This window comes from Schistocerca serialis, chromosome 3, assembly GCF_023864345.2.
Source record: "Schistocerca serialis cubense isolate TAMUIC-IGC-003099 chromosome 3, iqSchSeri2.2, whole genome shotgun sequence".
Lineage (NCBI taxonomy): Eukaryota > Metazoa > Arthropoda > Insecta > Orthoptera > Acrididae > Schistocerca > Schistocerca serialis.
The window spans coordinates 810,545,051-810,557,178 of record NC_064640.1 but is presented as its reverse complement, the minus strand read 5'-3'; the positions used below and the strand labels follow the sequence as shown (position 1 = coordinate 810,557,178).

Sequence of the window (12,128 nt, the reverse complement as noted above, 5' to 3'; positions counted from 1 at the left end):
AAGGCCCCCTCCAGACACTCGAGCAATATCAACCCGATACTCCAACTCGTTCCACACTCTCTGTAGCATATCAGGCGTAACAGTTTGGATAGCTGCTGTTATTTCTCGTTTCAAATCATCAATGGTGGCTGGGAGAGGTGGCAGAAACACCATATCCTTAACATACCCCCATAAGAAAAAATCGCAGGGGGTAAGATCAGGGCTTCTTGGAGGCCAGTGATGAAGTGCTATGTCACAGGCTGCCTGGCGGCCGATCCATCGCCTCGGGTGCTTCTTGTTCGAGCTGAGGGAACAGCCAATTCTCTAACATCTCCAGATACTGTAGTCCAGTTACAGTAGCACCTTCGAAGAAAAAGGGACCAAAAACTTTATTGGCTGAAATGGCACAGAAAACGTTCACCTTAGGCGAGTCACGTTCATACTGAGTTGTTTCCAGCGGATTCTCAGTGCCCCATATACAGACATTGTGACGGTTGATTTTCCCGTTAGTGTGGAAAGTTGCTTCATCACTAAACACAATCTTTGAAACGAAAGATTCATCTGTTTCCATTTGAGCAAGGATAAAATCACAGAAATCGATTCTTTTAATCTTATCAGCTGCAGACAGTGCTTGAACCAATTTCAGACGATAAGGTTTCATAACTAACCTTTTTCGTAGGACTCTCCATACAGTTGATTGTGGAATTTGCAGCTCTCTGCTAGCTCTGCGAGTCGATTTTCCTGGGCTGCGAACAAATGCTTGCTGGATGCGTGCTACATTTTCATCACTCGTTCTCGGCCGTCCAGAACTTTTCCCTTTGCACAAACACTCATTCTCTGTAAACTGTTTATACCAACGTTTAATACACCACCTAATAGGAGGTTTAACACCATACTTCGTTCGAAATGCACGCTGAACAACTGTCGTCGATTCACTTCTGCCGTACTCAATAACACAAAAAGCTTTCTGTTGAGCGGTCGCCATCTTAGCATCAACTGACGCTGACGCCTAGTCAACAGCACCTCAAGCGAACAAATGTACAACTAAATGAAACTTTATAGCTCCCTTAATTCGCCGACAGATAGTGCTTAGCTCTGCCTCTTGTCGTTGCAGAGTTTTAAATTCCTAAAGTTGTGGTATTCTTTTTGAATCACCCTGTATATATATATATATATATATATATATATATATATATATATATATATATATATATAACTATTAATGAATTGCTTATGCATGTCGGTGAAGGCGGATCGCTCTCCAATTGTACCGCCTCCATTTTTCCGTTTGTTTAACAGGGTGTACCAAAGCTCTCACGTCCGCACTGATTTTCGACGATGTTATAAGTTGCGCTAGGGACCCCATCTACCTTCTTTCGAAGTTAGCAGGCAACTACGCTGTTATGCGGCGCTCGTTTCGGCCCATTCAACATCTGTCCTTCAAGTGTAACGAGCGAGTAACGGAGTTTATATTTCATACCTGCCACAGCAAATTTGTGTTCGTGGGGTTTGTATTCTAATTCGAACGTTTGACTTACGCTATACGCATTCGTTTCGGAATATCGTTTCTACGTCTTCCGTTAACTATACGTGGGTAACATTATGAAGACAATTAATAACATTTGTGAAATACAACTTTGTTTGGGGAAAACATAATGATGTTCGAAGTCGCCAGTTTTTCCACGGCAAACGACTTTTAACAACTTATTATATGCATAAATGTTCCAACTGATTGCCGGGAATTTTATGTGTGTGTGTGTGTGCATATATATACACACATTTGAGTTACAAAAAACAAATACTAAAAAAATAAAAATAAAAAAAAAAGGTTGCAGGGCACGAGATTCGATCCGGCGACCTTCAAATTACGATCCCGAGCGCTTACCGCTGCGCCACGAGGCTGTAGAAAAGTATTAATCGTAGAGAGTATTTCACAGCAACGGTTTATTTTAACTGTCGATTTTCTCGACAACGGTTCTGAAGTGTATCTCCCTGCTTTGCCACATTACACCTCTGGCCATGAGCTTTTATTATGCGCAGTATGAATTGAATCTGAATTTTACAATTGGCGGCCTCCCCTTGTTAGATTAAGTAGCGTGTAAGCCTAGGGACCGATGACCACAGCAGTTTGGTCCCATATGACTGTACCACAAATTTCCAAATTTCTTCTGACAACAGAACCCTATTTCTCAACATAATCTCTACTCAAAGCGACGGCCTTCCGCCACCTTAGTGAGAAAGCCTGTGTGACCAAATGGTACTTGTTGACATCTGAGTCAACATCTTGCTGCATCAAGCCTCCCCATTACTCACGTCGTGCTTCCCAGGGAGTGCATTCTTCATTGGGCCGGTTAGATGGAAGTCGGGAGGTGCATCTGATCGGAGCGGACATCGTAAGATCCATTAACGCAGTTTTATTATTACAGAGGGCAGCTAACCCTCTGACCGAACACGCTGAGCTACCGTGCCGGACCTCTCTGGCGCGCAGCCTTGCCTAAAACCGTCGGCACACGGACCGTGTTGTCGAACGTTAACGTTGAGAGTGCCAAGTTCAACGTGCTGCTGAACGCTCATTAACGATGCGACAAGTGCATACTGTACGTGGGCCCCAACGTGGTATATGCGATCGCAACGCACACCAGCGGCAGATGAGGGATGTTTCTAGTTCGTAAATCACACCGTTTACTCAACGGCCGGGCATAAAATTCCCACGTTAGCTCTATTAAAACGCACATTTTCTCCATCGTCCACGAAAAGGAAAGTACCATGCCGAATCAATAAGGACACAGGCTTATATAAGTTCCATTACAAACAGTGCGGTACAAATTTGGAATACTTCCCCGCACAAGATAAACATTACTTCATCATTCTCACGTTTTAGTAAAACCCCAAGGTCAGTCTTACTTGATCACTGTTCCTACCCAGTAGCAGAATCTTTGCAACATGTGAATTACGAAGCGTAAAAGAAAAAGGAGCAAAATATCTTTATACAAGTAGCACAAGCTATTCTGTAGATTAAGCCAATCGAACAAAGTCACCCCTCAAAAATAGATAAACTTATATTTACATAACATCAAATATTATAGTATATACTTATATTAAACTAATAATAAATTATCAGAACCTAATAAAAACGAAAATGTTAGGAAAAAAATTGGTAGTGTCAAGACACGAACCACCGCCTCAACTTACAACTCAATTCAAAATGGTGACGCTACTCATTACGCTAAACCAGCAACACCCCCTGGGCGTACAATCATATTATGTTACCGTTGCTGAAAACCTTAATCGTAGATATGTTACTAATTGAAATTTAATTATAACAAATTGTACCAAGAACAATGCGTTTTGAGTGGATCTTCAGTGTGCCGCTGCCTTCAAATAGCCTACTCTCATAATATGCAAGTTACACTAATTCTTTTGCCACGAGTATGATGTTTCTCATTATTTTACTGGAACGAATAACACAGTTAACAACGTGTTTTGCAGTGATTCTCAATTTCCTGGTGCTCAGAAACGGCATATATAAATATAGACTTCATATGAATGCCAAACAACTCTGTACTGAAGGGAGACGGCGTGCGTGTGACGTAGGTGGCGTTGTGCCGTCTCATTGGTCAACCCTCAGACGCACGCTCAGAATATCTGACATGCCAGATATTGCTCTACACGTTCGGAAAGACTCCCGAGCGTACTATACCACGCTATGACGTCAGAAACTCGGCACGCTCAACGCTAAACGTACGGATGCACGGTCTGTGTGCCGACGGCTTAAGGCCTTGCGTTAGCATGGAGAAGGAGAAGTTCTTTTGGACTTTTGTGGCGGCGAACACGATGAAATCGTTTCTTCAGTTTCCTGAGGGTAGCACAGTACACTTCAGAGATGATCGCTGCACAACAAGGAAGGATATCAAACAGAATAATCCCTTCTGAGTCCCAGAAGACCGTCGCCATTATTTTATCAGATGAGGGTGCGGCTTTGAACTTTTTCTTCGGAGAAGAGATGGTGTGGCGCCATTCCAAGGGTTGCCGTTTTATTTCTCGCTCGTAATGATGAACCCACCCACGTTTCATCGTCTGTGATGATGCTGGACAAAAAAAAGTCACGATCAAAGTCGTAACGCGCAAGCAATTCCGCACAGATGGTGCTCCGTTGCTCTTCAGGGCAGCGGCGCAAGCAGGAGGCACACACCTTTGAGTACCCCAACTGGTGGACGAGTGTGTCGGCACTACCAATAGAGACGTCCAGATGAGGAGTGAGGTGTCTGATTGTGATTCTTGATCACCGCAAATGAGAGTGTTCGCACGTTCCAACATTGCTGGAGCCACAGCTGTGTGCGGCCGGCCGGCACGCGGGAGCTCAGACAGGTTTGCGCGATCTTGTTGCGGTGATGACAGGCGCCTCACTCAACGACTCACTTTGGTTTTGTCCACTGTCGGGTCTTCGTATGGACTCTGCAACCATCTATGACTATTGCGATGCACTGGTTTTCCGCCAAAAGATACTCAATGACAGCTCTCTTCTTGCGACGCACCTGTGTTACAGATGCCATTTTGAAGGCTACGTACAGCGCCGACACCTATCGGAACTTCATGAGACCATAGGGGATGAAGCAAGAGTATACCACGATGTCCCACAACAAATTTCGCATTTTTTTTCAACCGAAATTTTCCGAGAAATAAATGTGTTATTTATTGAACGTCGCTCATGGAAGATACGTGGAAGTATTAGGTACTTTGGGTGAACGTAGCAATCGATATCCAGCAATTTGGTAGCTCTACGGAATATTGTCATTAATGAGTGGCTTCAGCAGGATATAGCATACCTGCAATAGCTTGTGGACACTCCTCTCCTCCGAACTGAGCGATTCTAAAAAATGGTTCAAATGGCTCTGACCACTATGGGACTAAACTGCTGAGGTCATCAGTCCCCTAGAACTTAGAACTACTTAAACATAACTAACCTAAGGACATCACACACATCCATGCCCGAGGCAGGATTCGAACCTGCGACCGTAGCGAGCGATTCTAAAGGCTAGTGGGCTAGTGTTACACTGTATTAGTGTGAAGACTTCTGGGAGGGTGGGTGGTGGGGGTGTGGGGAAGTGACTAAGCTTTTGTTCTGTGGGCTAGGATCAGGTTGAAAGCAACAGGACTGGGAAAAAGGGATGAAATTACGTGTCAACGTAAGTATTACAATACTTGTTATTCTCTCAGTTCTGTGTTTTGTCAACCGAAACTGACTTTCTTATTGGGTGCCCCTCGTATGTACAACGGAGATGGACACAAAAGTATGGATTTCCTCTGTGGATAATATGCTGTACAAGAATAAAATTTCATGGAGTTCGATGACTGTCTACTAATCAACTGAAGTTCACTTGATGGTTGTAATGACAGAAAATCCACGAGTCCTTGTTGACCACGACACGCTTTACGACTGCTGTGTCATCCTCTTCAAACAGTATCGTTCGAAGCCAGCAAGTTGGCATGTAGCTTGCACCCGACTCTCCTGGCACTTGACGTCGGCTTTCGGTAACCACAGCCACTCTTCTCTTACAAGTAGATCCTCAGCTGTTCTCACAAGGCTCCATGGACAATGTTCCGCTCCCCCTGCCAAGGAAAAATCCTTGACAGTACCGGGAATGCAATCAGTCTGCCCTGTGTGAGATTTAGAAGCGGTGTTCGCCTTCCTATTGAGGTTGACATTTACCATCGGCGATAAGCTGAAACTTGGCGGCAGGCCAAGCCTCGATTTCCAGCACTACGTCATGAAGTCAGCTACGTGAGCGTGCTGCACGTAGCGTCTCAAAGCAACTGGTTTCTTCGGGTTCGATTCCCGGCGGGGTCAGGGATTTTCTCTGCCTCGTGATGGCTGGGTGTTGTGTGCTGTCCTTAGGTTAGTTAGGTTTAATTAGTTCTAAGTTCTAGGCGACTGATGACCTCAGCAGTTGAGTCGCATAGTGCTCAGAGCCATTTGAACCATTTTGAACTGGTTTCTTCCAGTCAGTCCTCTCGAATGCCAAACACAAACTTTGTGAGCTATTGCGAGGCATTCTTGGGGGACTCAGTTAGCGGTGCACTGCCCAAGGCAGGGACGTGTTTGTGTTGTAGTACATATTCGGCGAGCTGTTTTGTGACAAATTCTCGACGGGAAGAACTTCGTCTTACGAACATCCATTTACTCTACAGCTTCGTATACTTAGTTCTTCCTTTCATTGGAGCGAAACAGTATCTGTTAAAGTGGCTCTCATTGCTAAATACAGACAGTCAACAGCACGAAATTTTGAACATAGACGTTTTTCCTTCAAACTAAAGCCATCCTCAGCAGAAAGATCTACTGTTTCAGAGACATTAACTCAAGTAGTACATATACGACCGATTGCCACGAGATACTTCACTCCACTAAATAAACTAAACTCCTTCCGAATAGGCTTCGGCGTAGCGGTACCGACTGACCGCCGTGCCATCCTCGGCTGACAGGCGTCACTGTATGCGGATATGGAGGGGCATGTGGTCAGCACACCGACATTTTCCGAGACCGGAGCCGCTACTTTTCAATCAAGTACCTTCTCAATTGGCCTCACAAGGGCTGAGTGCACGTCGCTAGCCAACAGCGCTCGGCAGACGCGGACAGTCATCCACTCAAGCGCTAGCCAAGCCCAACAACGCTTACGGTAATCTGACGGAAAACGGTGCTCCCACTGCGGCAAGGCCGTTGGCCACATTCCACTAAATGACGAGATCATAAAGGAGACAAAAGAGTACTTTTATTTTTTCGAACACATTGAATATATTCAGCGTTATAATATAAGAAGCCTAGATGCCCTTTGAGTCTGCATATGAAATTAAGTGGTCATCGAGTCTGACTACTATGCAGAGAAGCTGGGTTCAGTTCCCGGTATTTCTAGAGATATTTCCTCGGTGGGAGCACTGGAAAAGGGTCCACACAGTCTCTTGATGACAGCTGAGGAGCTACTTGAATGAGAAGCAGCAGCTCCACGGTCTGGAAAGCTGACAACGGCCTGGAGAAAGGATTGTCGACTCCTTGCCCGACCACTACCGCATACGAATGACGCCATATAGCAGTGGATGACACGGTGGTTGGTTGGCATTGCGTGGTCCCCTGGACGTCATCGCAAAGTTAAGTTCTTATCTTAGGATGCTCTATGTTTAGCGTTTGAATTAGCCATCTAAGTTGCGCATCTATCACAAGTGCAAGTTCTGAGTTTGCATGCCGCCTTAGGAAGCTACGGTTTGCTTCAATATAGTTAGGTTTGTTTACTTGCCTTATTAATGGTAGTTAAATAACGTTACTATTAAAATTTAGTGTAAATACTCTTCATAGCCTATAAGCACTTTGATTTATTTCTTTCTTTCACAGCCGGACAACATACCGTAATAAGGATGCTAATTATCACCAATAATATTCAATGCTTAGGTCTGCTGATGGCAAGCATTAGATTGTACCAGAGGATTTATCGAGACACCAGCAGTGAAGATACAAATGGTCACAGCAGACTTGCTTCGACTCGCACAAAAACTGAGCACCATCTGAAAGACATGGCAATAAAATGAAAACCAAAAATTCATTATTGGGCCGTTGTAGTTTATAATCAATTTTTTTAACGGGATACCACTGAAAGACATACGAGTATTTACTAATTTAGGAAGCAAGACAACATTTGACGACAGGAGTAGAAGAGAGAGTGTTAGTAAATTAAACCATGCACAACTGTGTTCAATAGACAGAGAAAACTAAAACAACGCAAAGCTAGGAATAAATAAAAATCTATATAGACATTTATGTGAAACGTGGAAAGAACAACAGAGGAAGCGCCACACAGAAATACACTATCTGAGGAAAAAATAGTGCTCGTGGATAGACGACGCCGATTTTGATCCGATGATGGCGTATGCCACCTGGGTGATAGTAGATGTACTGATAGTGCTTTCAACGTCGTTCGACAACAGACAGCGTAGTCACATGGCTAGCAGAGCGCCATTTGTGTCTACCTTTATACAGGAAATGCTCACAGCCAGAAGGCTCACTCGTCAGTGTGTTGAAAACGTGTGGAGCAAACAGGAAACCATGCCACGGAGACTCACTCGTGCTTCTTAAAGCCAACTTAGCGAGTTTGAAAGACGTCAAACTGTCGGGATCCCAGTGGCCGGATGGTCTTATCGGAGAACTGCCACACAGGTTGGACGTGCTGCGTCGGTTGTGCAACGATGCTGATATCAGTGGTCACGTGAACACTCTCACACCCGTAGGCAAGGTTCTGGACGTTCACCCATAACAGACCCCCGCCAGGTTTGTCGTATTGTAAGGGCACCAGTGATAGAGCATACACCTGCCATTGCACGAATAAAGGGTTTGTCAGCCCAGGAACTGTTGCGAACCTGTTGTTAGCAGTTGGACAATAAGCACACACTCCTGTAGTCCGTCTAACACTCACGCGACAGCATCGACGTGCACGGCTCCACTGGTGCCGTAAGAGGATTACTTGGAATATGGAATGGTGTGTTGTCGTCTCGTTTCAAAGAAACCATCCCGGCATTTGCCTGAAGCGATTTAGGGATATCACAGAACATCTAAATCAGTATGGCCGGACGCGAGTTTGACCCGTCGTCTTCCAAAATGCGAGTCCACTGCGCTAACCTCTGCGCCACCTCGCTCGGTGAAGCAGCAGAAATGCGGAATACCTAATATACACATTCTCTTCGGTTGGAACTGACCCGGCTAAAGTTTGGAACATTACATTGTGTTGCGTCCTATAGACATATTAAGAGTGAAATGAAATAAAATAATACAAATTATTTCCCCAAACAGGATACTACGGATATAGTTAACAGTCGCAGAACCCATCATGGCTTTATAATCACGATTGAGATAATTACACAGCTAGTTTTACAGTTAATCGTGCTATTGCGTCACACACGAAGAAATGTTCGGTGTAAATGAGCTTGTATAGACCCTATAAGAGGCGGCGGATTGAAGGGTGGATGGGCTCATCTGATATTCTTACAAGGGAACCTCCACATCGCACCCGCCTCAGATTTAGTTATAAGTTGGCACAGTGGATAGGCCTTGAAAAACTGAACACAGATCAATCGAGAAAACAGGAAGAAGTTGTGTGGAACTATGAAAAAAATAAACAAAATATACAAACTGAGTAGTCCATGCCCAAGATAGGCAACATTAAGGAGCGTGCAAGCTCAGTACCGCCGTGGGCTTGTGGTTAGCGTGAGCAGCTGTTAAATGAGAAGTCCTTGGTTCAAGTCTTCCCTCGCGTGAAAATTTTAATTTTTTATTTTCAGACAATTATGAAAGTTCAGGCACACACACACAATCAAGTTCGCTCTCCACAATTCCAGGACATGTTCAGATTTGCATGGACATATGCAGGATTTGACGGTCTACACGCGGAAAAATTTGAAAGCGTTAAAAACATATGTTTTGACAGAGCACAGGGAAAACTGTGCGACTGTGAAACTATTGCATTCATTTGTTGCAGTTTATGTGACAAACTCTTATGTTTTCATCACTTTTTTGGAAGTGATTATCACATCCACAAGAAAACCTAAATCGGGCAGGGTAGGTTTTTTTTTTACCCACTCGTCAAGTGTACAAGTTAGGTGGGTCGACAACATATTCCTGTCATGTGACGCACATGCCGCCACCAGTGTCGTATAGAATATATCAGATGTGTTTTCCAGTGGAGGAATCGGTTGACCTATGACCTTGCGATCAAATGTTTTCGGTTCCCATTGGAGAGGCACGTCCTTTCGTCTACTAATCGCACGGTTTTGCGGTGCGGTCGCAAAACACAGACACTAAACTTATTACAGTGAACAGAGACGTCAATGAACGGACAGATCATAACTGCGAAAATAGAGAAATTAAAATTTTCACTGGAGGGAAGACTTGAACCAAGGACCTCCCGTTTCCCAGGTGCTCACGCTAACCACGGAACCACGGCGCTCCTGTTCTCATACTGTCCTTGATGTTGCATATCTTGCACATAGACTACTCAGTTTGTATATTTTGCTTATTTTTATCATAGTTCCACACAACTTCTTGCTGTTTTCTTGATTGATCTATGTTCAGTTTTTCAAGGCCTATCCACTGTGCCAACTTATAACTAAATCTGAGGGGGGTGCGATGGGGAGGTTCCCTTGTTAGTAAGCGACGCTATCACTGGAACAGGAGTTGTCAGTTGTGAGTGAAACCGTTTGTCTGTTGCAGGAAGTGAGCGGGTCCCTCAGGCTGATGACCGGCCGATCGAGCAGGTCTTCGGTGATGGGCAGCGGCTCTGAAGAGATATTCAGTCTTGCCTCAGACGTCGAGTCTCCGCCGCCTTTGCCAGGTGAGCGCTGCCTAGCAGTTTCATTACAATCTCTGATAATCATAAGCTCGTCTTACAAATTTCCATCATGTGCTCATGATATTTCAGAACAGCAGTACCCACCGAAAGTAATTGACTCAAAAACTATAAATGGCACTTGTATACAGGGTGTTACAAAAAGGTACGGCCAAACTTTCAGGAAACGTTCCTCACACACAAAGAAAGAAAATATGTTATGTGGACATGTGTCCGGAAACGCTTACTTTCCATGTTAGAGCTCATTTTATTACTTCTCTTCAAATCACATTTATCATGGAATGGAAACACACAGCACCAGAACGTACCAGCGTGACTTCAAGCACTTTGTTACAGGAAATGTTCAAAATTTCCTCCGTTAGCGAGGATACATGCATCCATCCTCCGTCGCATGGAATCCCTGATGCGCTGATGCAGCCCTGGGGAATGGCGTATTGTATTACAGCCGTCCACAATACGAGCACGAAGAGTCTCTACACTTGGTACCGGAGTTGCGTAGACAAGAGCTTTCAAATGCCCCCATAAATGAAAGTCAAGAGGGTTGAGGTCAGGAGAGCGTAGAGGCCATGGAATTGGTCCGCCTCTACCGAATCTGTTGTTGAGAAGCGTACGAACACTTCGACTGAAATGTGCAGGAGCTCCATCGTGCATGAACCACATGTTGTGTCGTACTTGTAAAGGCACATGTTCTAGCGGCACAGGTAGAGTATCCCGTATGAAATCATGATAACGTGCTCCATTGAGCGTAGGTGGAAGAACATGGGGCCCAATCAAGACATCACCAACAATGCCTGCCCAAACGTTCACAGAAAATCTGTGTTGATGACGTGATTGCACAACTGCGTGCGGATTCTCGTCAGCCCACACATGTTGATTGTGAAAATTTACAATTTGATCACGTTGGAATGAAGCCTGATCCGTAAAGAGAACATTTGCACTGAAATGAGGATTGACACATTTTTGTATAAACCATTCGCAGAAGTGTACCCATGAAGGCCAATCAGCTGCTGATAGTGCCTGCACACGCTGTACATGGTACGGAAACAACTGGTTCTCCCGTAGCACTCTCCATACAGTGACGTGGTCAACGTTACCTTGTACAGCAGCAATTTCTCTGACGCTGACATTAGGGTTATCGTCAACTGCACGAAGAATTGCCTCGTCCATTGCAGGTGTCCTCGTCGTTCTAGGTCTTCCCCAGTCGCGAGTCATAGGCTGGAATGTTCCGAGCTACCTAAGACGCCGATCAATTGCTTCGAACGTCTTCCTGTCGGGACACCTTCGTTCTGGAAATCTGTCTCGATACAAACGTGCCGCGCCACGGCTATTGCCCCGTGCTAATCCATACATCAAATGGGCATCTGCCAACTCCGCATTTGTAAACATTGCACTGACTGCAAAACCACGTTCGTGATGAACACTAACCTGTTGATGCTACGTACTGATGTGCTTGATGCAAGATACTGTAGAGCAATGAATCGCATGTCAACACAAGCGAGGAAGTACAGTACATACTGACGAAACTAAAATGAGCTCTAACATGGAAATTAAGCGTTTCCGGACACATGTCCACATAACATCTTTTCTTTATTTGTGTGTGAGGAATGTTTCCTGAAAGTTTGGGCGTACCTTTTTGTAACACCCTGTATAGGGAACGAAAGCTACTGATCTGTAGCAAGTCAGATTGCGAACTGCCTGCGAAAGAACTGAGAAATGGCATCACTAGAATGAGATACAGGAGAGAGATTACAAAGAGAATATTTCTCG

General features: G+C 44.7%; 1 protein-coding gene across 1 annotated transcript in view; it reads left to right on the top strand.

Annotated features, from left to right (window-relative positions):
- LOC126470665 (uncharacterized) overlaps positions 1 to 12,128 on the top strand; it is a 1,059,339-nt gene that overhangs the window by 309,437 nt on the left and 737,774 nt on the right. Inside the window, exon 3 of the mRNA XM_050098659.1 lies at positions 10,226 to 10,346. Coding sequence (XP_049954616.1) covers positions 10,226 to 10,346 — 121 coding nt within the window. The remainder of the gene's footprint in view (positions 1 to 10,225; positions 10,347 to 12,128) is intronic.